Source organism: Schistocerca nitens, chromosome 6, assembly GCF_023898315.1.
Source record: "Schistocerca nitens isolate TAMUIC-IGC-003100 chromosome 6, iqSchNite1.1, whole genome shotgun sequence".
Classification (NCBI taxonomy): Eukaryota; Metazoa; Arthropoda; class Insecta; order Orthoptera; family Acrididae; genus Schistocerca; species Schistocerca nitens.
The window spans coordinates 574,307,833-574,333,594 of record NC_064619.1 but is presented as its reverse complement, the minus strand read 5'-3'; the positions used below and the strand labels follow the sequence as shown (position 1 = coordinate 574,333,594).

Below are 25,762 nucleotides of genomic sequence, written 5' to 3'. Positions count from 1 at the left end.
ATTGTACTCTAATATCTCTCGTTATAGTAAACAGTTTAAGTAAGAGCCCGTATTTACTCTTTTGATGAATTTTATACACAATCTAATGTACCTTAGGTTAAAGGTAAGTTAAACAATCCCCATTCTTCCTGCTACAATAAAAATATTCAGAAAGAATATGTACAATCTGAATGCCTTGACACAGTGTATTTTTTGGAAAGTGGTCCATACATGAAGGTAGTTACCAGTCCTTTGTGTATTTAATAAAGTTTTTTCTGCTCTGTTCATATAACACTAAGGTTTTTGGTTAGTCTATCTCTACAATAGGATGCAGCTGGCTGAAATATCCAGAAAGGATATGGAAATAACTTAATCCAACAAAAGTGACTGCTTATGGCAACCTTTATACTTTCGGGGAACCCTGCCTCCTTTTCACGAGTTTATAAATGACTTTTTTCTTAATCTTCCTTAATGTGGCACAAATCAACTCTTCCATCACAACAGTTACCAGCAACAACAGAGTGAAACTGAAATAAGGTTGTGATACATAAGGAATATCAGTCACACGTTACCTATGTGGATTGCTAGTGTTTGTAACAGAAGCCTCTTTAAGAAATTTAATAAATCTAAAAGGAAAACTTAGCAGCAGAGTGCAAAATCACATGACATTCAAGGCAAAGGTTTCTTAGTTGCATGTGAAACATACCTTGAAGAATATACTTTGCTCCTGCTGATCTAAACCACTTAAGGGGTTCAAAGTTGTACTGAAGTATCACCATTATGTAGTACTACTACTGAATGCAGCCTGTTTTGTCGGCTTTGGTGAATAATAGTCAGTAAAAACCTTACTAATTTATATGAAGCTGATATCTGTACAGATACCATTGGTGATCTTGCAGCTCTCTAAGAATGAAATTATAATGAAATCCAGACCTTTAGCTGCTTACAGGTATTGATAATTAGGTATATTCTGCACACAATTTCTGATCTGTTATTGCCACATTTCCCATGAAATGATAATATCTTACACACACACACACACACACACACACACACACACACACACACACACAGCTCAGGTCACCAAGCTACAGAATTATTATACAGAAACAAAAAATATAAATATCAATCTATTTTATTGGGCATTTACATATTATTACACCTTACTACAATCAACGTTAAAAATATTACATGAACATAAATCCATCTGCCACACAGCAAAAAATAAGCTTAAATGGATAATTCAAAATTTAACTTGACACAGAATAGCCTTAAAAATTGAAATTGTATCAAGTGTCATCACTGAGAAACTAAACATTTTTAAGTGTTGACACATGAACTGCAATCCACCATAATGGGTTACAAATACTCAGTTTAAGAATATAAAACATTTCTCCAACCACAGTTTTACTTCACTTGGCTCATACTGGAAGGAAATCCTAGGTTTACCACCTGACAGTGGATCAATACTGTGGCTATGGCAATCTCTTCCACAATCACCAACTGAGGAACTGTTTATAGTTTGTACAGAAAATTTGAAAACTGTTTTTCATATCAATCAGGACACTCATTTCTAAAGCACCTCCTTTAACTGTCTCAAAGATAGCTGAAACACTATCTCTCTGCTTCTCCAGCAAATCAGCACACACACATGCTAACAATAGCTTGTAAAGGAAATACAAATTCAGGTGCACGATGGAATGACATCATACAGCCAATAATTTGGCTCTAGATACATTTATTGATAATTTCACTGGGACACACATACCAGGTCTAATGAATACTACATTTTACCCCACTGAAAAAAATTATATTCACACATATTGGACCTTGTAATGTACAAATAAAGCATTGTTTGACGAGACTAGATTGCAGAATCATGCTGACGAGTGGCACAAGGAATAAAGCAATCACATGATTTATTACAAACATGGTATAGATGCCAATGGAGGAGTGAAACCATCACTTTTTTCTGTCAGAGCTGTTAGCACAGAGATCTTTTGAAGAAGTACAGGGATAGTTGTTATATGCAACATACAAAACAACAACACATGATATGCCTTTATTTTTTTATAGCTGTAAAGAGTAATGTGGATTATTTGGTTTTCTTTTCATTCAAGTTGAAAATGCGAGATCCATTCATGAAGCACTAGCCATTTTCAAGGATTGGAATCCCACCTACTGGGTTACTGATTTCTTATAATCTGAGACAAACGCAACTGATCAAGCATATCCTCAGACAAAAGTTTACTTGTGCCTTTTCAGTCAAACAGGTTTGAGGAAGATGGCTGAATAAATAAGAAATGACATGAAGAAATTTCTGGGCATGTGGCAAGAAATTTCAGAATCACCAACAGAGAATTTACAGATCATACAGAAGAGATAGTGAGGCTTCTCAGAGAAACGAATATGCATCACCATACGTTTAACAGCAGTGGCTATTGATACATGAAAAGTGAGTGGAAGCTTATGAGGACAAGGGCAATTTTGATACCATTGACATTACAAGTGGAGTTGACGCCATGAACAAGATTGTAAACATTTTTTTTTTCCTAAAATGGAACAAAGATGGGACCTTCAATGGGGCTACTAGGGATATAAGAAATCAATTTCTTCCAAGCCTAAATAGAAAGTACTGTCTGCAGAATTCTGCCATCAAATCATAACAGCCATGTTCCACTGTTTTTTCATTTTTTTTTAAAAAAAGCAAGTTTGTGAAACATGTCATGCAGTGATATGCACCAGGGAAAGTTGAATTAACTGCAAGATTAGTGAATGTGAACTTGGACAATGTTTTGTATGGAGAGTACAATGTTCAAAGACTAATTATGTTATAAGCTTTGCTCTACCAAACTGCGCATGTGAAGATTTTGAGATATATAAATACCCATGCAAGCATTTCTGTGCAATCTTTATTTTCTATCCAGAGTGGGGTTTTGATTAAATACCAGAAAGCTGCAGGAATAGCCCATTAATCTGTCTTCACAAGATGTACAGGTTTGGTTTCAGAAGTGTGTCCGCAGTACTTTCACATGAAGACAGTAGCAATGAGGACACAGTTGAGGAAACACACATAGAGCATCACACTGATACCGTAACCATTTCTTTGCAGCAATTTGAAGTGAAGGTGTTGTTCAAACAGGTTTATAATCTCACATACAACTGTATCAACAGTGAAACATTATGAAAAGTGCTTGAATCACTCAGCAACTGTGTGCCAGATTTGCAGTTAGCAAACCCTGAAATTTGTGGTCTCCCCACAGCTGTGCCATCAAATTCCCAACAATAATATTAAGTAAGATGCCATTACTTTTACAGGGCCTGGCATAAAGACCCCTCTCATTGTAATGTTCATATATTTGTGCCTTAATGGATAATTAACTACTAAGGAATAGATCACATGGAGGTCATAGCATTCCATTTGAAGGATCAAACAATAAGAGCTACCTAAAAAATACAAATAAGGAAGATCTTTATGCCAAGTTCTGTAAGCAAACTTTGTCACACATTTGAATTTTTAAGTAGCAGTAGTGAAAAATATTTCTCTGTGGAAAGTTAATAAGGTAGTTACATTGACCGTGATTTGTATTTCCTTTACCCAAGCAACAATGTCTACTTCTCATTACAAGAAATTCTTGGATTGTTGAGAAACTGTTCAAAAATTACAATCAAGTTGCAAACATTTATGTGCCACAACAAATGGCAGTTTGATACACACGTGAAATACTATATGGATTGTTTTCGTTCAGGAATACTATCAATCTTCCAAGATATCCTTGGAATATAACAGTCTTGATGCAATCTGGTGTGAATTTTCCCATGGACTGAAGGCCAGAAATCCATCATAACTGAACCTAACAAATAAATTAACAACAAGTAATTGAGTTATGCAACATGAAGACAACAGATACACATGTTTTCAAGGCACAATTCCAAAATTTAGTACTCACTTCTTTTGGTGCCCAATGACATTGCTCACCAGCTGCAATGCCCAGAACTACTTTACAACTGAATTTAATAAACATTACTGGTATTCCAGTAACAGTAATTGCTTCTGTGTGGTATCTGCAGTAACTCTGCAAAGTTATTAAGAACATTAGAACCAAGGTGGTAGATATCCAATATGTAGGTAACTGATACACATTAAGCTTCCAAAGCAAATAAAAAAAGTCAATACTTACTTCATTTGGTCCCAATGACATTGCTGACCAGATACCATATCAAGGAAACACCATACTCTTCTGTCAGAGTGATACTGGGCAATCTCATGTTCATTAACAGGGCAGTCTATCTTTTTCTCTGTTTCACGTGAATCACTAGACATGTATTGAAGCAAGTGCATTCTTACTTGGAAAAAGAAATGCAAAATCTTTCCTCCATCAGTCATACGACATCTCAATGCCACTAAGATATATCTTATTTATTTTTTCCACCTTTTCAATTCTCAACATTGTCCCATATTTGAATTAACCTAATTTAAAGTTAAAATCTTTTACTTCATATTTTAAAAAGTTTGCAAGTTCTACACTACCATCTAGTTTAATTCCTCAGAAAAATCTTTTCTCTGATGAACAATGAAAAATCCAGGATGGAATGTAACAATATTATGAAAAGGATAGTTGTTGCTGCTCACCAAATGGTGAAGATGCTGAATCACAGAAAGGCACAACAAAAAGACTGTCGGACTTATCTTTCGGGCAACAAGGGCCTTTTCAAAAGCGCGCGCGCACACTCGCTCACTCACAAACACACACACAAATGTAGCAACTATCCTTTTTATAATATTTTATCTACTGCTACTTCGAAATTCAAATGTGCAACAAAGTTTAAAAGCAGAGACCAACATAAAGACCTCATAGCATTCCATCTCGAGGATCAGAAATGACGGAGCTTATTTGTATTTTACATAGACAAAGAGCTATCTAAAATTCAAATAAACAGTCATTTCTTACCCTTCAAATGGGAAGTTATAATGTGTTTAAGACAGATCTTGTAAGGCTTTTGGCATTGTTCTTCGCTATTGTTTGGAAGTTGATGGCACTGCCAATGGGAGACCACCAACTTCAGGATTTGCTAATTGCAAATCTTGCACACAGTTGCTCAGTGATTCAAGTACTTTTTGTAATGTTTCGCTGTTGCTGCAGTTGTATGTGAGATTATAAATCTGTTTACACAGCTCCCTTGCTTCAAACTGCTGCAAAGGAATATTCTGGGTTTGAACAACACCATCTGTATTTGCTGCCTCGACAGCCTCCTCAACCTCGACAGCCTCCTCAACCTCGACAGCCTCCTCAGCTGCTTCAACTGCCTCCTCAACAGCTTCGTCACTACTACTGCCTTCATATGAAATTACTGAAGAGCCACTTCTAAAGCCCACCCCATACATTTCATCAAGACAGATTAATGGACTAGTCTTATAACTTTCTGGCATTTTATCAAAACCCCACTCTGGGTAAAAAATAAAGATTGCACAGAAATGCTTGCATGGGTATTTATATCTCCGAAAATCTTCACATGTGCAATCTGGTATATCAAAGTTTACAACATAATTACAGTTTTTGGACTTTGCACTCTCCACACAAAATGAACCATCCGATCTCCTACTCACTGATCTTGCAGTTAACTCAACTTTTGCTGATGCATATCGCTGCATGACATGTTTCACAAACTTGTTTGTTTTTTTATGCAAAAACAGTGGAACATCTTTGTTATAAGCTTTGATGGCAGAATTCTGCAGACAGTACTTTCTAATTAGGCTTGGAAGAAACTGGTTTATTATAACCTTAGTAACCCCAGTTAAAGTCCTGTCTGAATTGTGTTTTAGGAAAAAATGTTTTACAATCTTGTTCATGGCTTCAACTCCATTTGTAGTGTCAATAGTTGCAAATCTGCCCTTGTCCTCATACGCTTTCACCCATCTTTCACATACCGTTAGCCATTGCTGTTGAAAGTATGGCCATGCACGCTCGTTTCTCCAAGAAACCTCATGCGTTTGCAACTCTTCTACGCGATCTCTAAATTCTCTCTGTTGGTGATTCTGAAATTTCTTGCCACATATCCAGAAATGTCTTCATGTCATTTGGTACACGTAGATTATCCTTTTTTTTCAACCATCTTCCCCATGCCTGTTTTCGATGGAAAAGGCACAAGTAAACTTTTGTCTGAGGGAATGCTTGCTCAATTGCATTTATCTCTGACTCTGAGAAATCCGTAACCAAATAGAGGGGATTCCAATCCTTGTTCCAGTCCTTGAAAATGTCTAGTGCTTCATGAATGGATCTTGCATTTTCAATCTGAATGAAAAAAAAAACGACAACCAAATAGCCCACATTACTCTTCACAGCTATTAAAAATAAAGGAATATCATATGTTGTTGTTTTGTATGTTGCATCTAACAAACAACTACCCCCATACTTCTTCAAAAGATCTCTCTGCCAAGTGCTCTGATAGCAAAAAAGTAATGGTTTCACTTCTCCATTGGCTCCCGTACAATGTCTATAATAAATCATGTGATTGCTCGAGTCTTTGTGCCACTCATCAACCTGATTCTGCAGTCTAGTCTCGTCAAACAATACTTTATTTGCACCATACAGGGTCCGATAAATGTGACTGTAAATAGTTTTCTCTGTGGGGTAAAAGGTAGTATTCATTTGACCTGGTATGTGTGTCCCAGTGAAATTGATTTCAACAAATCTGTCTAGAGCCAACTTAATGACTTTGAGAGATGTCATGCCACTGAGTACTAAGTCTTTGATTTCCTTTACAAGTGAAGGATGTATGTACCCACTTGCTTCAACACTTTCAGTAGCATGTGTGTGTGCACTTGCTGCGGAAGCAGTCAAATAATAACGTAGATAGCTCTTAGGCGGGCATGGCAATGCCAAATCTTTCTGTAGACTTGCAAGAACCTGTAAGACAAAAATGTATCAATTATTTAATTAAGAGCATTAAAAACAACAGATTTTAAAGTATACCGTCAACTGATCATGTAAAATTTTCTCCAAGCAGAACCCAAACTGGATACTTACTTTTGCCTTGGTATCCCTGTGTTCAGTTGCTGAGTGCATACTGTAATCAGGATACACCCTTATACACTTCATATTTAAAGTTGCTGGGCAGTTGGATTTTCTAGTATCCATGATCCTCAATCTCTTACGAGGAGTCACATGGTCTTCCTAAAGAGGGTAAAGAACTACTATAAAATTTATTTAATAAACTTTCCCTGTAACGAACTTGTTTTATGGAAAGTAAGTATATCTTAACACAGCATGATATTACCAAGTGCTCAGGTACACTAGACTTTACTTTTATAGTATTTTGGCCCCAAAACACAGTGCCTCGACCACACACTCTCCACTGCAAATGCACAACCAAAAAAGGGGATAGGGACATGTCCCTGCATTTGCTTTTAATATATTTCTCACAGACAAAAAAATATTGTTATTATTAAATAATTCACATATGTTATTGTTAATTAACTAAATACAATGTGAGAAAACATTTCATTCATTTGACAGGTATTGTCAAAGTTCTGAACTGATGGAAGCAGATTGCCTATCTACTTTACATAGTACTGGAGCAAAATTTTACAGGATGTCACACCTATTGTATCTAGCAAAGAAATGGAACTGTCTGCCATGTGCAATGAGGATACCATACTGATTTCGGGCAACTGAAGTGCTTTATTGTGGTTCCAATAAATGTGGAATTAATATTCTTTGTAAACAAAGGAGATGTGAAGAACACTTATGTAGAAAAATGTAATTACTATAAATGTGGAATTACAAAAAATAAACTTAACTCGGAAGACAATAAAGCTAAACATGCCTGTCAATAGGTGCAATGAGCTGACTACTGTTTTACATATCAACACCACAATTATCGAAAACCATAGAAACCATTTCAACATGAACACTGCAGTATAGATTCATTAAAATTATTTGTTAGTTGGCATCTGTCACTTGTTGCTAAAGTGTTAGCACACCGGCTGCTGCTGTATTATAGGCAACAAACAGAGCAGGTCACTCAGCAAGTGCTGTTCAATTTAATTTTCATGTTAAAAAAAGTAGGTTTAGCTCAGTAGAGGCAGAGCACAGGTTGGGATTATGAAAGGATGGGAGACGTATACATGTAACTCTGTGCAGTGTTGGAAGTGGCCATTATGAAATAACATGAATATGACATGCTCTGCTGACAACTGGTTTTGGAGTGACCAATGGCATAACTGTGGCAGATACGACATTTTATAGCCCAGAATTTAAACTCATTTGATAACCTAACCATAACATGATGTGCAATATATCCTAGAAAATGGCTGTCAGCATTCTACAGAAGAACTGTTAATCATACTTTGTTCACAACAATTAATACACTGACCACGGGCAGTCGCAGCAGAGCCTCACACCTAATGCTGTTGCCTGGCCTAGCTTGATGGTGAAACATCCAACACTAAGCATGTGGCAGGAAACTAGCTGAAGCTATTCTCTATAAGCAAACTCAAGGAAAGAAATTGTATTTCAATGCTAAAAGCAAACAAATTTCTTCCTTTCATTAATTATGGCACCTGAAACTGTCCTCACACAAGCTGCATGGACTGCCAAATTACCAACTAATGAGCAGTCCTGGTTTGTATTCAGTTACAGGTTATAGGTGACAAGCTGATTTCAAATGAAATAATGATATGAAGAAGAAATATAAGGAATTAAAAAGTAAATACAATGTCGAAAATGACACAGCAGAGTGTTAGAAATAAAACTGCATCCAAACCTATTAACTAAATAAAAATAATGAAGTAATTTTGATAATATTTTGGTATAAAAAATATGAAAGAATCTGTCAAGACTCAAATCCACAACTTTATATGGATCAGGAATGTTTCTTATCCGTTGCACTATGCCACCACTCTACATTACACTAATGTAAGATTATTTGGTCCCAACGATCATGTGCTACCTTCAACCAGATCAGCCTTTCACATTATGTTACGATGTGAAAGCTAGCTCTAGCACCATAAAGATATTGTAAGGATACATAGTTATGCCTACTGTCTGAAAATGTTGTTTAAGGCCAATCTTGTTGAAGGCAGCAAATGATTGCATGGCGTTCAAACACATCAAGAAAGGAAGTCAGACAAGAAAATGGAAGTGGATTGATCAGCTGTTGTGGCAGTCAGGAAATGGCGAACAGAGATAGTGTGGACCTGACGCATTCAGCACTCTGGAGGAAACCAGCTCCGACAGGAATTGTCAACCAACTAATAATTTTAATCAGCCTATTATCAAATGCAAGTGTGTAAAAATTACTGAGTGTATGGCTGTGAAAATGGATAAATGACAAACAAGTCAATACAGAGGAAAATAGTTAATACAATTCTGCCTTGCATATCACAACAACTATTAACAATAACAAAAACAGTCAATTCCATCAATTGTTAGTGCAGCTTAGAAAGAAATGTCCATTTAAAGTAGCCTATATATACTATCCCTAATTCCAGCAAACTAAATTCTTCCTTCAAGTATACATATATGAACTAAAATGGTAAACCACAGAAAGTAATTAATGCAGCAGTTCACTTACTTTTCACAACATCTGAAGAAGGCTCTTTAAAACGACTACTTCTCACGCAGTATGAAAACCCCACAGTTTTCAGCTGATTGAGAAGTGTTTCCACCTGAGAATAAAGTGACCAGTAGCATAAACCGAGGGTAACTACACTTAAGGTTAACTGGGAAACATGAATGAAGAGGGAAATTTTAGGCTTTACAAAATTCAGTTATTTAATGTACACAGCCTTTCATCACATCTGATGTTTTTGACAGCTAAGGTAAGTAAGTGTTATGTTATTAATCATGGATGAGTTAACAAAATTGGGGGTTCATTTGTTTGCTCTTTTGCTTTTATTCCATTGTTATTCACTGACCACAAATTATGTTACTGTTGACTTCAGTTAAAACTGGGATCATAAAATGTTCTTTCAGTTGTGATTATGATGATGAAAAATATTTTCCAAGTGCACATGAAGTTTAATGACCTAGTTTTGGGGTTAACTGATCAGCGCTTCAGTTAACCTCATTTCAAGCACGCCTTGCCTTATGTCAACAAAAGCTTTATTAAGCATTATAATTATGCATACTATGAATTCCAGGTTGTATATACTAAGAATAAGACAATCACCAATCAAAACTATCCAGTACAAAAGTTGAAACTGGTTACTACATCCATGAAAAAGTTTTTGTAAAAATTACAAAATGATTTCTCTCCTACAATTGAAAAATATCAGTTTTCGGCTGTCAAACTCTTAACAGAAGTGGAAGAAAAACCTCTGACTACATTACTTCAATACAACATCCATTAAGCTTAATCACAAAATCTGCAAGCATCTTGGCACATTAATTTGCAAAGGGATTGAAATCTGTGACAAAGACCTGGGAAAGAGAGCATGATATGACGAATTGCTCACAGAATTCATGAAACTTCCATTACGTACATGAGACACTCCCCTCAAGGACAACAACTTATGAAAAAACAGCATAATTTTGCATACTCTGCCACATCATACAAGCCATAAGCTATGACTTCTTGTCTTGAAGTCTTACTTAAGTTATTGTGTGATACAGGAAATTATCTAATGACAAATAGAGCAAAATCAATCACGATCTGGGCTGGTTAGCCAGAATTCCTCCTTATCACCAACAGAAATAATACAGCACTTTTAAGGCTTATTTGACTGATACACTCCAAACTTAAAAATAATTTGCCATCTATTTCTACTATTGGTATTCCTGACAAGGTTATAGATGCAGACCTCAACATTTCTCCTCCTCGAGAAGTCAACACTATCCAGTAGAAGAACTGAGATAATATCTCCAGAAGACATTTTGCCTCATCCCAAGTCCTATGTTGTGAGACGAAAAACTAAGAAAAATAAATAAATGACTTAGTAACTCACTTCCATCATCATTATCTCCAGTAAAAGCCAGATCAATAGAAGAAATTAAAATAAAATCTAGCAGGGCAATAAGAAGAGTAGATGTGAAAGAACACCTGTAAGAGAAGTTTAACTTTGAGGGCTTCAAAGCGTCATAACGTTCTATACCCTATGAGGACCCATATTCACCAACGAGTATTTCTAAAGACTAAAACAGCTTACATTATCATCAAAATTTCAGTGTGGTGCTGAGAAAATTTTAGATCCTGACAGACTCTGTCTACCAATATAATCCAGGAATCCCAATAGAGTTCCAACATTATCCACACATACTTGAGCAGCCACCTAAGCAGTGGTAATAATGGAAACATCGTAACATGTATTAATTAAGCGGACAGTTATTACTGAGCAATGGTATCCCGAACAAAAAGCTCTCACTCAACATCCATCAACAATACACCTTTGCTCAGAATTCAGTAGGGAGGCCAAACGTGGTCATGTTGCAACATTTGCATAAAGTGGCATTCATTACAGTGCTATTGATGAAAAAAGTTGTTTCAGTTGTTTCATAGTTGATGTCACTGACCTTGCTGAAACTTTGGTGAGAAACTAAGGATCTTACAGTCATTTGAATTACAGAGCTCCATATCCCTGCATAGACAGTTTTCTAGCTAATCTCTGAATTCAGTACCTCAATGAAATTCAGCTCAGTGCCAGCACAAAGAAAACAGCAGTAATGGATTTGTGCAATTATGCACTGGAGCTGATAGTGCAATTAGAAAGAACTACGTAAAATTCCTGGGAAAATGCAGGATACATTTATGTGGAATACAGAGCCCACGCTCTGGCAATGACATTAGCTGCAAATATACTGCTTTTTATTTTCCTTTTGCATGATTGTTCCCAGGCCCTGAGTCCCATTTTCATGTGTGTGTGTGTCTTCTAAATTATGCCATTTACTCGAGACGACGTTTGCGCTTGAGCTGCTGCAATGTTCAGTTTCTCTTACTGTAATACATAGATGACGAACTCACAAACGGCGAATTTTGAAACAAAGTTGCCATTAACTTCCTAAACACCGATCATTAATTACAATATTCCACGTGTATATGTTACAGTAAAGGTAATGTAACAATACAATGTAGCACCTCACAACGAAAACAACGAAAAAATTGCATAATACATAAAAAACTCACTTAAAAATTGGAATCAGATCGCGGAAAGCGACATATAAAATTTATTAAAATGAAATCTTAACTGGCAGCAGAAAAAAAGTTATTTTCTAAGGCGCATATTTTTGCCAGCCAATTCTAACATAAAATTATTATTACCTCCTCCAACGAATTACAATAGCCTGAAATCAGGCCATCCTCCGAAACTCTGAAATCTTTCAGAGCGTCACGAAAGATGTTTTCATACACCTGAGACATTTTGCTCGATAGCGAAAACACAACCACTCAAGATACACGGTCAGTATTACAGTGAAGAACAAAGCAGACGCTTTTCCCGCTAACTCGATTCGACCACAGATCTCGATCAGTCGACAAGTGTGCAGCGCGTTTGCGTACACGTCATTTTGACGTCACTTCCGAGTGGTTTTGGACCACAATGATGTGTCTGTTAGGCTTCCCTATTTAACATTGTAGAACGGGAAATAAATTGTCTATGACAGTTCAAAGTGTGTATACATTTTTTGACGCACCCTGTATTGTCACTTATCGCACATTTTATTTGTGTGCCTTCCGCATACCTCTGTAATGTACGCACTGATGGAGGCATAAAACATTCTGACAAAAACCTGTGTGCCTGAGTGCTGTAATATAATAAATTTAGAGCAAACAGCTTATTTTCGTATTTCCATCTTGCAGCACGTTTCTCTTTCAATGGAATGCTAATCTGCCTTAACAACAAGTCAAGAGCATCGGGATCCTGCAGTCTTCAAAATTCGTTTGTCCTTGTTCACTTGATCCTTCTGATGCAGTGTCTGTCGCTGTCTGTTGGCACTGTCCTTGTCCCGTAATAGTTTCGGTCGAAGTCTAGCGATCTGCACATTCTGACACTTCACACGCTTTTGTAAGACACGAATAGCTGCACTTAATCTAACCACTTCATCGTCAAAGCAGGTCTGTGTTGATGATTCACACGAAACTGGCACTGATACATGGAGAGTTGAACTGGCTGCTTCTGTGTCATAAGACTGTTTTAGAGCTTTAGATTGACTGTCGAATGTTTGTGGCAGTTTCCTCTTCATCGTCAGCTGAGGTGGCTTATTGGAATGTTAAACAGTGTGGGTACTTCATTCCACACGAGTTTGTTATTGTCTGCGTTTAGGAACTGTTCTGTTCGAAATGTAGCGAACAAAACCTAATATAATTATACAGGTAAACTGGGTCTTTTTTCATAAGGTCTTCTCGTCTGCTATTAACTAGCCATTTTCTGCTCCTAAAACGAAACATTCGTCATTTATACACATATAGTTTGCAAGTGAATCCTGACGATACAGTTTAGTAACATGATGGTATATAGCTCTCAGGATCCTTAGGAAACCTAAAAAAGACAGCTGTGGTGTCTTCTTCCTGTTGTTGCTGCAATTTATTGCGCTACAAACGCTCCCGATGGTAAAAACCATTGTATAAACCTAAATAAACAACTACTATTCGCTTTCACGATCGCGCCGAACTCACAGTTTAGCTGACCTTCCGCTTGGGGCGCTGCTGGCGCGGTAGGCAACAAAATCGAGGCGAAGTGTCGCGACTGTTACGTTAGACTGTGGTCTAACATACTGTGTCGTTACTACCAATAAATATTTCCCAACAGAATTTCTTATACTGAGTTGATGGAAACTGGGGCTCACAGCAGTTAACAAATATCAGATTTTTTGATATACTGCAGATGAAAGCCTATGGATATCATTTTAATTTTTTGTTTCTTATTGTTGATTTTTCAACTCACGTATTCAATATACATACTTCTATTTCTTTAATAATATGCAATTTTCACAATAGTAACTGAAAAACTGAATTTCGTACTAATTACTGATTTTTCTCCATTGTTTTTATGACTGGCATATCTATGATACTAAGAACTTTGATTCCTAGACATGCGGCAAAAATGGGCGGGGCCTAGCATACGGACTGGATAAGGGTGAATGGCATAGAGTAAATATCTCTGGAGTGAGCACTCACCTTCGACCATTTATGGTCGAAGGCACTCACATGCGCGGAACAGATTTTGTGTTGTCAACATACATTGCCGGCCTGGTCACGTGATCTCGGGACGTGGTGTGTTTGTTCTTATAGCGCCCTGTATATGTAGAATGTCACTACATCCCTAGTGTAGACGGATTCTTTTCGTACGTGTCGTGGATTATTTATATATGTTGCGAAGACATTTTAAAAGTATCCATTTGATACGGGGAATAAACCAGCTACGTAACTTTTAAGGGCAAGTGATATTACATTCAGCTTCTTTGCGATAGGTGTTATAGTTCAGATGCATTCGATTTTTGGTAGTTTTTGGTACGATACCGCACTTTATAGTATTACAGAGCCTGAACTACATTTTTGCAGTGATAGTCCTGCAAAACGACTTGACGGTACGTTAGTACTTTCGCAAGTGTCCGAAAAACACCGAATTTACCACACATTAGCGATTATATCCCTGCTAATTCGTCCTTTTTTCTTGTATTTCTGCGTATTTATTTTCTCGTTTTTGCGACCTAAAGCACAATTTTTCTTACTGGTGGCACTTCGAGGTATTTATTTAACGCATTTTAAGTACTTGCTCCCAGTTCATAAAGTAAATAGCAGACGGAGTAATCTATATACATAATTGACAAGTCACTGATAAATGCATTGAGGATAGTATTTACTGAAACAACTAACCTTTCCCTTTCCTGTTCCACTAGCAAATTCACGAGAGGCTTTTGTATGAGCCGTAATATCTATTATATAGTCATAAAATCGTAGAAAAATAGGTCTAAGAATCAAGTTCAAAAAATGGTTCAAATGGCTCTGAGCACTATGGGACTCAACTGCTGTGGTCATAAGTCCCCTAGAACTCAGAACTACTTAAACCTAACTAACCTAAGGACAGCACACAACACCCAGCCATCACGAGGCAGAGAAAATCCCTGACCCCGCCGGGAATCGAACCCGGGAACCCGGGCGTGGGAAGCGAGAACGCTACCGCACGACCACGAGATGCGGGCCCTAAGAATCAAGTCTTAATTATAATGCGTCTCGAAATTTTTAAACGTATACAGTGTCTGTTACTAAAATGAAAACTATAATTAGAGCTATACGGAATGTACCCATGAAAAGTTACTATCCCTCCTTTCACATATTTTTCTTTCCATTCGTAGCAACAACGTAATTCACCATCGCTATTACACTATCAACAAACGGTGAAACACAACAAAAACTATTGGTATTATAAACTTCAAACGCTGCAGAAAGCACACAGGCACAGCGAAGTCCCGAGATCACGTGACAATCCTGGTTTAATGTTGACAACATGCGCAGAATGCAATGCTCACTCCAGAGATATTTACCCTACGGTGAATGGGTGGGACTTGTGCAATGTCTGGGGTAGTTGCCATAGAGTAAATATCTCTGGAGTGAGCACTCACATGCGCAGAACAGATTTTGTGTTGTCAACATACATTGCCGGCCTGGTCACGTGATCTCGGGACGTCGTGTCTTTGTTCGTATAGCGGCCTGTATATTTAGAATGTCACCACATCCCTAGTACAGATGGATTCTTTTCGTACGTGTCGTGGATTAATTATATATGTTGCGAAGTGAGGTGAAAAACATGCTTTCGTAATCCATTTAAGCCCACTTTTACTGTATTTGTAGAATCGATAGCAAATGAAGCTGGAACTTCGAAATCAGTTCTTGTTAACTTACTAGTACTGCTTCTTGCTCATTACATTTTCAGCTTTCAGTTCATCTGCGCAATATTTTTGATGTTCACGTTTGCAACAAACTTTCCTACATGTGCTTCGTTAGCCTATGAATGTGTGGAATTAGGAAAGAAGCAACGGATTTTATCGAATCTTGTGCGTCAAGAAAATGGACGATTATTGAAACGTCAAAGAAACAGAACTGCATAGAGGCATCTCTGCATGCAGAATACTGTTCTTGTTTTATTAGATTACTTGTGCATTTGTCTCACTGTAGTTTACACATCTTCTCACTTTGACATTTTCCATATGATGCTACATTCAGTGTGTGGCCAATAAGTTCAGTTTAAAGGGTAACAAACTATTTAATTTTTTAAACATTGGAAAGAGAAGAAATAACAGACAGTGAGTAAAGTAAGACAAATCTAACATTAAACGACAGAAGTAAAATGACTATAATAAAAGTAAACAGTGCAACAATCGTTCATGTATATAAAAGAAAATATTGCTTGAATGCAAAACTTACGAATGAAATGTGATTCCTTTAAACTTTAGATTACACCAGTAAACAACTCAAGCTAGCATTGTTGATTAAACAACTACGTCTCCACACGATCAAAGCACCCAACACGGTCGAAACTGGGCAGGTGCATGTCAGACCGACGTCACGGTGTTAATATGACTGTGGTGAACTATGGAGGTATGAATGTGGCGAACCTAACGTTTTGGGCTAGATAAGATGTGACGTGATGTCACCTCCTTCATTGTTTTGGCTCCATGATTTCCCCGACCAAAAATACATTGCATTCCAAAGATATTTGCCAAGCGGGGTGGCCGAGCGGTTCTAGGCGTTACAGTCTGGAATCGCATGACTGCTATGGTTGCAGGTTCGAATGCTGCCGCAGGCATTGATGTGTGTGATGTCCTTAGGTTAGTTAGGTTTATGTAGTTCTAAGTTCTAGGGGACTGATGACCTTAGAAGTTAAGTCCCATAGTGCTCAGAGCCATTTTTGACCAAAGATATTTGCTCCATTTCACAGTCAGCCAATGGCGATCGAGGTTACAATCAGCCAATGAAGACATTTTGATACAAGTGTAGTACTGTGTAGATTATTTTGGTTCATGTGGTTTAAATACAGATCAAATGTGTAGTGCCGTACAATGTTTGCGAGAAGATTTTTGTCCACTGTCGCAACTTAAGGAAACATAAGTGTGTTTGCCGTGACAGTAGCAAGACAGAGGAAAAACAATGTTAGATTTGTGATGTATCTCGAAACACGTTAAAACACGCAGGCATGGAAAAGGACAGATAATAAAAATATTCATTTAAATATGCACTCCGTCTTCAGGCCACAAGCGGCCCATGGGGACCATCCAACCGCCGTATCATCCTCAGGTGAGGATGCGGATAGGAGGGGCGTGTGGTCAGCACACCGCTCTCCCAGTCGTTATGATGGTTTTCTTTGACCGGAGCCGCTACTATTCGGTCGAGTAGCTCCTCAATTGGCATCACGAGGCTGAGTGCACCCCGAAAAATGGCAACAGTGCATGGCAGCTGGATGGTCACCCATCCAAATGCCGGTCACGCCCGACAGTGCTTAACTTCGGTGATCTCACGGGAACCGGTGTATCCACTGTGGCAAGGCCGTTGCCTAATTAAATATGATGTTCTGTAATATTGTGCAGTAATGTATTAGTTTCTTTAAGAAGATGCTTACCATGTGTCTCGTTCCTTGGTTAATAATGTATTAGTTGCTTTGCTTTCTGAAAATGCTTACACATGTCCTGCTTGTTTTTTAGTGTCGTGTACAGAGCTTACACATACTTGATATGACAAGAATTAAGACCCCATTTGGAAAATGTACATGGAAAAGAAATGGTGGTAAAACTCAAGTTTGTCTAGGCCTATGGCAGGCAAGGAAACATATTTACAGTGCCTGGTGTAGTATTCATAATGGTTTGTACCTTTTTGGTAGAAAACTTCGATATTGGCATATCTCATAAATCAATCTTTTACTTAGATCACATTAAAAACTCGTAAACAGACTGTCACATATCAACATACCTTAGTTCTCAGGGTACGCTGTAGATAAGCCTGTCACCTCATGATTTTGACATTTGGTAGAGGTTCATTGTTGCTTCTAAAGTAATGTTTAAATGGCAGGATCCTCAGCCACTGAAAAACTGTGTGTCATCAATTTCTGACTTTTTGTATAATATGTGATCTATGATTAACAAGCTTTCCATTTCAACTGACAAAAGAACTGTACATTGCATGGTCTTTCCTGTGGAGCCGTGTGAGCTCAACCAAACATAACACAACACGATTGATAACTTACGATTGCATGAAATCTTGCAGCTGCCTACACCTTCGGACACCATTTAATCTTCATCAGGTTTGATGTATCTGCTATCAGGTAGTGTGTCACTACCAACAGAAAATACTGCAACCTGAAGTACAGGGTGTACCAAAAAGAATGATCCAGTTTTAAAAAAAATCATAACTATTATATTATTTGAGATATGTGTGTGAACATCATACTGTTGGAAAGAGCAAATTCTGGAATTTTACATGGTTCACACTAGGTAGCACCAGAGTGTGTCCAATTCAGTTGTAGTAAAAATGGTGTTGAGCCAACAGAAAGCATTTTGTGTTCTACGTTTTGCGCTGTAAAGATCAGTAATAACTGTTCAGCGTGGCTTCTGTGCTAGGTATGGTATTGTTCTTCCTGAAGCATAGAGTATTAGACGATGGCATGAATAATTCCAAGAAACAGGTCGTTTGTGTAAAGGCAAATTGCCAGGCTGTCCCTGAATGTCTGACACAGGACATCAAACGCGCCCACCACAGTTTCGCGAAGATTCTGCAGAAAGCCATTCATCATGCAGCTCGACAGGTCAACATGCCCCCAATGTCCATGTGGCGTGCGTTGCGTCGACGTTTACACATGAAACGATACAAAATGCAGCCATTGCAATCTCTTGATGAAGGTGACAAATAACAATGTGTTGGAGTTCAGTAATTTGATTCCTGGCAAGACGGAGGATGACAGTTTCCTTCCACACTTAGTCTTTAGTGATGAGGCAACATTACACTTAAATGGAAAGGAGAACCGTCATAATGTGAGAATATGGGGTACAGAACAACCACATGAAGCACAACATGAGAGGGACCCTCCAAAATTTAATATGTTTTGTGCAGTTTCACAGGAAAAGGTGTATGGTCCATTTTTCTTTGCTGAGAACATTGTTACAGGAAGCACATATCTCGATATGCTTGAGAACTCTCTTTTCCCACAATTGGAGGCTGATTCGAATGATTTCATTTACCAACAGGATGGGACACAGCCACTCTGGCATCTGGAAGTTCAGGAATTTTTAAGATTAGACTAGATTAGATTAATACTAGTTCCATGGATCATGAATACGATATTTTGTAATGATGTGGAACGAGTCAAATTTTCCAATACGTGACATAATTAAGTTAATTTAACAACATAATTAAGTTAATATAACAACTTTTTTCTTTTTTTTAATAATTTTTTTGTTTTTGTTTTTCTTAATTTATATCTAAAAATTCCTCTATGGAGTAGAAGGAGTTGTCATTCAGAAATTCTTTTAATTTCTTCTTAAATACTTGTTGGTTATCTGCCAGACGTTTGATACTATTTGGTAAGTGACCAAAGACTTTAGTGGCAGTATAATTCACCCCTTTCTGTGCCAAAGTTAGATTTAATCTTGAATAGTGAAGATCATCCTTTCTCCAAGTATTGTAGTTATGCACACTGCTATTACTTTTGAATTGGGTTTGGTTGTTAATAACAAATTTCATAAGAGTGTATATATACTGAGAAGCTACTGTGAATATCCCTAGATCCTTAAATAAATGTCTGCAGGATGATCTTGGGTGGACTCCAGCTATTATTCTGACTACACGCTTTTGTGCAATAAATACTTTATTCCTCAGTGATGAATTACCCCAAAATATGATGTCATATGCAAGCAATGAGTGAAAATAGGTGTAATAAGCTAATTTACTAAGATGTTTATCAACAAAATTTGCAATGACCCTTATTGCATAAGTAGCTGAACTCAAACGTTTCAGCAGATCATCAATGTGTTTCTTCCAATTTAATCTCTCATCAATGGACACGCCTAAAAATTTTGAATATTCTACCTTATCTATATGCTTCTGATTAAGGTCTATATTTATTAATGGTGTCATACCATTTACTGTATGGAACTGTAATGTACTGTGTCTTATCAAAATTCAGTGAGAGTCCATTTACAAGGAACCACTTAGTAATTTTCTGAAAGGCATTATTGACAATTTCATCAGTTAATTCTTGTTTGTCAGGTGTGATTACTATACTTGTATCATCAGCAAATAGAACTAACTTTGCCTCTTCATGAATATAGAATGGCAAGTCATTAATATATATTAAGAACAACAAAGGACCCAAGACCGACCCTTGTGGAACCCCATATAAATCAAAGGATTACTGAACGAATGAATGGTCGCACTGGACCAATTGATTCAGCCTTACAATACTGGCCTCCAAGATCACCGGACTTGGCTGTATGCAGTTATTTCTTGAGGGGGTTATAAAAGACTCTGTTTATGTGCCACCAATAACAATGAATGACCTCAGACATCGCATAACAGCATCTGTAGCTGTAGCTCAAGACATGCTGACTGCAGTGTAGAAACCATATGAATACCACATTGACATATGCTGTGCATCTCAAGGAGGGCGTATTGAACACCTTTGAAAAGGTATGAAAAAAACTTTTTGAGTTTCCCATTCATTACAAAATAAAACCCATTGTATACGTTTGTTAGTTTCGGAAATATAGATGTGCCAAGTCGGATGATTCTTTCTGGTACACACCATACTTGAAAGCGGTCATCAGCCCTGTGTCTCCTTCACCTGCACTAGCCACCAACGCATCATTATTCTTCCAGCCACATAATACAGTTGTTAGTTCTTAGCCTTTTACCTAATTGTGCAATCAATTACCAATCGCAAGAATGTGACAACAATAACAAAAACTGAAGACATGCAATTACTCATCTGTGGATAGCTGATTTTTAGTGCACAGGTATATATAAAAAAGATCTGATGTCTCAAGTTTTGGGCTATAGATACTTTTGTAGCATGAATATTCTAGATGAGATTTACACATGCACACCTAGACTGAAACATGATGCTATCTGATTTGTGTGCAGAAATCAGGAACAGGGTCACAGGCTCCGAGAAGGCAGCACAGGAATATTGACTGAAAATATCTCTGTCCCATTAATTTTTCCTTTTTCTTTACAACTTCAAAGTAGACGACTGAGGGTGTAATGCGTAAAAGACATTAATCAAAACACCTCAGAAGACTCAGCACACCTAAGTTATCTGATCCAGAATGGCAGTCTCTGGAAGAATGATTATAGATCTATTGATCATATTTTGTGACTTATAATTAACACAGTCACTGCCTAGTGACTGCCACCTTCACTTAGTCACAAACTGCTGGACAAGGTTAGGCCTAAAGCGCGAAACTCACTACTCTAAACTCTTACAATCCTCAACTGTTATCCTTTGCACACTATAGCCAAGTTTAGAGGTTCTAACGTTCTGAAAACCTAAAGCCTGAAAGTAGACATACAAACTTCACACTTTTTTCCGAGATGACTTACTTGGGATTTGCGGGCACTCTTCTTTACTGGGTAGCCAGCTGCTGGAAACTCTCTGGGCTTCTTCTCCACCGAATAACGCTCGGTACAGGAACTTCCAAGCCTCTCTCTCCTCTTAAAATGAGTAGGCATTCAAATTTTCCTTTTCGTCAGTTAACGATGTATTTTACTTTCATGTACAAAATACTTCACACTTTCAATATACATATGTAACTTTCTGTAAGACCTTGCACCATCAAACATTAGAAACAAATTGTTTTATGTTCGAAAGAATGCCTGCTTAGACATCATGAGTTTCAGGAAAAGAGTTTGAAAATACGTCTTGCTTCTAACAAGGCTGATTCAAGTGTCCACAGTAGTACTTTCTTACAACTGTTCTTGTTACAATTAACAATAGTCAATGACACCATAAGCACAGATGGGCATAAAAACTCCATGATTCTTCCTCTAAAACATCTATGGATTGCCTGACAATTACTTGTTGGTGCCGTTCACCCACTTCATTTACTTTCTTCCTGCGACTGATTTTAAACCTGTACACACAAACATGTGATGCACAGTAGGTAGGATTTTACCATCCCAAACTAGTATCTAGAATATCGCGTGTTTAAGACAGTAGTAGGCTGAGTGGTTCTAGAATTTATAGAGAAATTCTCGAGTCATTACATATCCACCATCCCCCCCCCCCCCTCAGATCGAACACGTGATATTTTATACATAATCATTATGCAAGTAATATCATTCATAATAACATTTCATATCTTAGCAATATACATTTTTATGTAGGTTTATATACATATCTCTCATTTACATAACAACAATCTTTGTTGTTTAGATTCTCTATTCTTCTCTTTTACTTTGTTATTGAGATATGAGCATTTACACGTGGTTTTAGTCAGCTTCACTAATATTTAGGAATTGTGAGAACTTTTTTTCTTTTCTTTATTTTATTTTGTAATCGAAAACCAGGTTTTTATAACACATGAGTAATCTATTTTCTATTCTTATCTTTTTCTACTACCTTTTTCCTAGTATGTACTATTTTAATTAGATGCAGGGCGAAATAAAAGAACAGAATAGAATAGAATCTTTATTTGCCTTTCAGTATGTTTTTCATACAATTGGCATCATCAGTGTCTTCAATACTTTTTTAAAATTACAATAATAATTATTGTACATAATTGTGCCTGTGCAGGGCAAGCAGATACATATGCTAAAGTAATATTGATAATACAACAATTATTCATTCAAAATAGTAATAATAATAATAATAATAATAATAATAAATCATAACAGTTAAATATACAATAGTATCAAGATATATTTATTGTACATCTTACATATCCATGTAAAAAGTCTTTATTGATACATTACTGTCACAAACGTATAGGTATAATTCATATGGCAGTTTTTTGTTTCATGGAGCATATCTGTTTTGTGTCACTGTTTAGAAACTCATCAAGTGAGTAATATGGCGTACATTTGAGCCACAGTTCTATTGTTTGCTTAAAGTTATTCATCGGTAGTTCGCTCACAGACTTTGGGAGCTTGTTACAAAATTTCAAGCTAAGGTGTTTATGGCTCTTTTGTGTTAATGTCAGCCTTGTGTATTGTAGGTCCATGTTACTATTATTTCGAGTATTGTGAACATGCACTTCAGATCTTAAATTAAAGTTCTTTACGTTCTCTTTAGCATGTATTAAACAATTATAAATGTGTATACTAGGTAGTGTCATTATCTTTAGTTCTTTAAAATGATTTTTGCAACTTTGTTTTGGTGCTAGTCCTAAAATGCAGCTGACTGCTTTCTTCTGCCACTTGAAGATGGCACTTGAACCCACTGAGTTACCCTAAAGGAGTACCCCATATTGCAGTTGTGAATGGAAAAAAGCAAAGTATGTGGAGATTAGCAGATTTTTACTGATAATGTGTCCCAGCTTGTGTAATAGAAAGGGAGTTCGAGCAAGTTTGCCACATAGATAATTTGTGTGTTTGTCCCATGTAAGTTTTTGATCTATATGTAAACCTAGTAACTTGACATATTTTGTATTCTGTTCAATTGGTTTCAGAAAGAAGTAAATTTCTTCAGTTTTCAATTTCTTTATTGATAAAAGGTTGGCTCTGCACCAATCACTGCTCATTTCAGTTACTACTTTGTTGTATTCTGTGACATCTTGCAGATTTTCTCCATCTGTTATTAGTGTCATATCATCAGCATACTGTACATTGTTGCATGGCATATAATTTGAGAAGTCATTGATGTAAACAATGAATAGGAAAGGGCCAAGCACTGAGCCTTGTGGAGTTCCTTTCTTTACATCCATGGGTGTTGACCTTTGATAGTTTGTTTTTACTAATTTTACCCTACTGCTTATATATGATTGAAAAAATTGTAATGGTTTATCTACAATACCATAATGTTCTAGTTTTTTGTATCACTATTTCATGTGTGACTGAGTCGAAGGCTTTTGTTAAATCTAACAGTGTAGCACAAGTGAGTTTCTTTTTCATATCCTTCATATATATTACTAAGGAGGCATTCAACTGCTTTGGTTGTTGATAGTTCAGATTGTAAGCCAAACTGGTTCTTACTCAATAATTTATAATTTTCAAAATAATTGTAAATCTGGATATGTATGCAGTTTTCTGTTACTTTTGATATAATGGGAACTATTGAAATAGGTCAATAAATGTTTGGCGTTTTTCTGTCACCTTTCTTATAGATTGGCAGTGTAACAGTCATTTTCAGACATTCAGGGAATATTCCTTCTTCAAGTATGCGATTTGTCAGATATGTCAGTGGCATTAAGATTGCAGTGGCTATGTGTTTAACAATACTGTTACTAAGCCTGTAATAGTCCTCTGTTTTTGAGTTTTTAAGTTTCTTTATAGATCTGATAATGTGGCCAGAGGTGATTTTTGACCAAGAGAATTTCTTGGTTGCTGGTGCTTGTTGTTTAAGAAGGGTTACAGCAGCTGAAATATTATCAGATTATTTTTACCAAAAGAACAAGAAGAAGAAGAAGAAGAAGAATGAGAACTGGCACAATTTATAAACATTTAGGATGTTGCAATCTATAGGCACTGTGGCTTCCTGTTTGCTCATATTCATTTCACTTTTTATTATATTCCAAGCTGCTTGACAGGCATTTTTTGAGCCTCCTATATATTCATCATTTGAAACTTCCTGGCAGATTAAAACTGTGTGCCAGATCAAGACTCGAACACAGGACCTTTCCCTTTCGCGGGCAAGTGCTCTACCGACTGAACTACCCAAGCGCGACTCACGCCCCGTCCTCACAGCTTTAATTCCGCCAGTACCTCGTATCCTACCTTCCTTTCTTTCAGGAGTGCTAGTTCTGCAAGGTTCGCAGGAGAGCTTCTGTAAAGTTTGGAAGGTAGGAGACGAGGTACTGGCCGAATTAAAGCTGTGAGGACGGGTGTGAGTCGTGCTTGGGTAGCTCAGTCAACAGAGCACTTGCCCGCGAAAGGCAAAGGTCCCGAGTTCGAGTCTTGGTCCGGTACACAGTTTTAATCTGGCAGGAATTTTCATATCAGCGCACACTCCGCTGTAGAGTGAAAATTTCATTCTATTCATAATTTACTTTACATTTAACTGATTTTATTTCATATTTGTACAACTTATTAAAGGTCACATAGTGTTTCCTGGCTTCCTCATTGTTATCACTATTATTTTTTGGTATAAGTAGCAGTGTCCTCATTTGCTTGAGCTCTGGAGTGTACCACTGGTTAGAGTGCTGAGGTTTTTTCTGTTGTTAGGGGTGCATCTTTTTGTGATAAGTGGACAGATTTCTTTTGAAAATCATTTATTTCTACAAAACATAATAGTGCTAGTCTTTCATAGAATTTATATTTACCAGAATAATTTCTATAAAATTTGTGACTTTTGTCACAATACTGTCACCTTCTCGTAGGATCAGCACATATTCCTTGCTTGTGGGTTGACCTTATGGGAGCACTTCCTCTTTCCATTCCGGTAGGTATGCCCCTTTTTAAAACATCCGTATTTTTTAGGCTACAGATAATCCTATCTCCTATCTTAAACTTTGCATTCATCCTTTAATACATCCTTTACTCCCTAGACTCCTCCTCTACTTATCAACTTCTATACTTTCAATATATATATATATATATATATATATATATATATATATATATATATATATATATATATGTGTGTGTGTGTGTGTGTGTGTGTGTGTGTGTGTGTGTGTATATATATATATATATATACACACACACA

General features: G+C 37.0%; 1 protein-coding gene, 1 long non-coding RNA gene and 1 pseudogene across 3 annotated transcripts; all 3 read right to left on the bottom strand.

The window, feature by feature from the left end:
* Positions 1–1,096: 1,096 nt before the first annotated feature.
* On the bottom strand, positions 1,097–6,207 carry LOC126262856 (uncharacterized). Of its 2 annotated transcripts, XR_007546768.1 has the most exons (4): positions 5,258–6,207; positions 4,161–5,221; positions 3,930–4,055; positions 1,097–3,833 (listed from the first exon to the last, which is right to left on the bottom strand). It is a non-coding gene; the product is annotated as an uncharacterized LOC126262856 (long non-coding RNA). The 2 variants fall into 2 exon arrangements; XR_007546767.1 differs by having other exon boundaries at positions 4,161–6,181.
* Positions 6,208–6,267: 60 nt separating this feature from the next.
* LOC126263479 (uncharacterized) lies at positions 6,268–12,368 on the bottom strand. Its single transcript, XM_049960572.1, has 4 exons — positions 12,238–12,368; positions 7,008–7,154; positions 6,314–6,887; positions 6,268–6,272 (listed from the first exon to the last, which is right to left on the bottom strand). The coding sequence occupies exons 1-4, from the start codon at positions 12,334–12,336 to the stop codon at positions 6,268–6,270; spliced, it is 825 nt and encodes a 274-aa protein (XP_049816529.1). The 5' UTR covers positions 12,337–12,368.
* A 4,980-nt stretch (positions 12,369–17,348) lies between these two features.
* Positions 17,349–17,465, bottom strand: LOC126191868 (5S ribosomal RNA; annotated as a pseudogene).
* Between the last annotated feature and the right edge of the window lie 8,297 nt (positions 17,466–25,762).

Bases quoted from the DNA above. Each gene is read 5' to 3' on its own strand.
- LOC126263479 (XM_049960572.1), bottom strand. From the start codon at position 12,336: ATGTCTCAGGTGTATGAAAACATCTTTCGTGACGCTCTGAAAGATTTC. The intron at 7,155-12,237 runs GTAATAATAATT...TACCCTCTTTAG, and splicing joins ATTGTAATTCGTTGGAGGAG to GAAGACCATGTGACTCCTCG. The intron at 6,888-7,007 runs GTAAGTATCCAG...TTTGTCTTACAG, and splicing joins ACAGGGATACCAAGGCAAAA to GTTCTTGCAAGTCTACAGAA.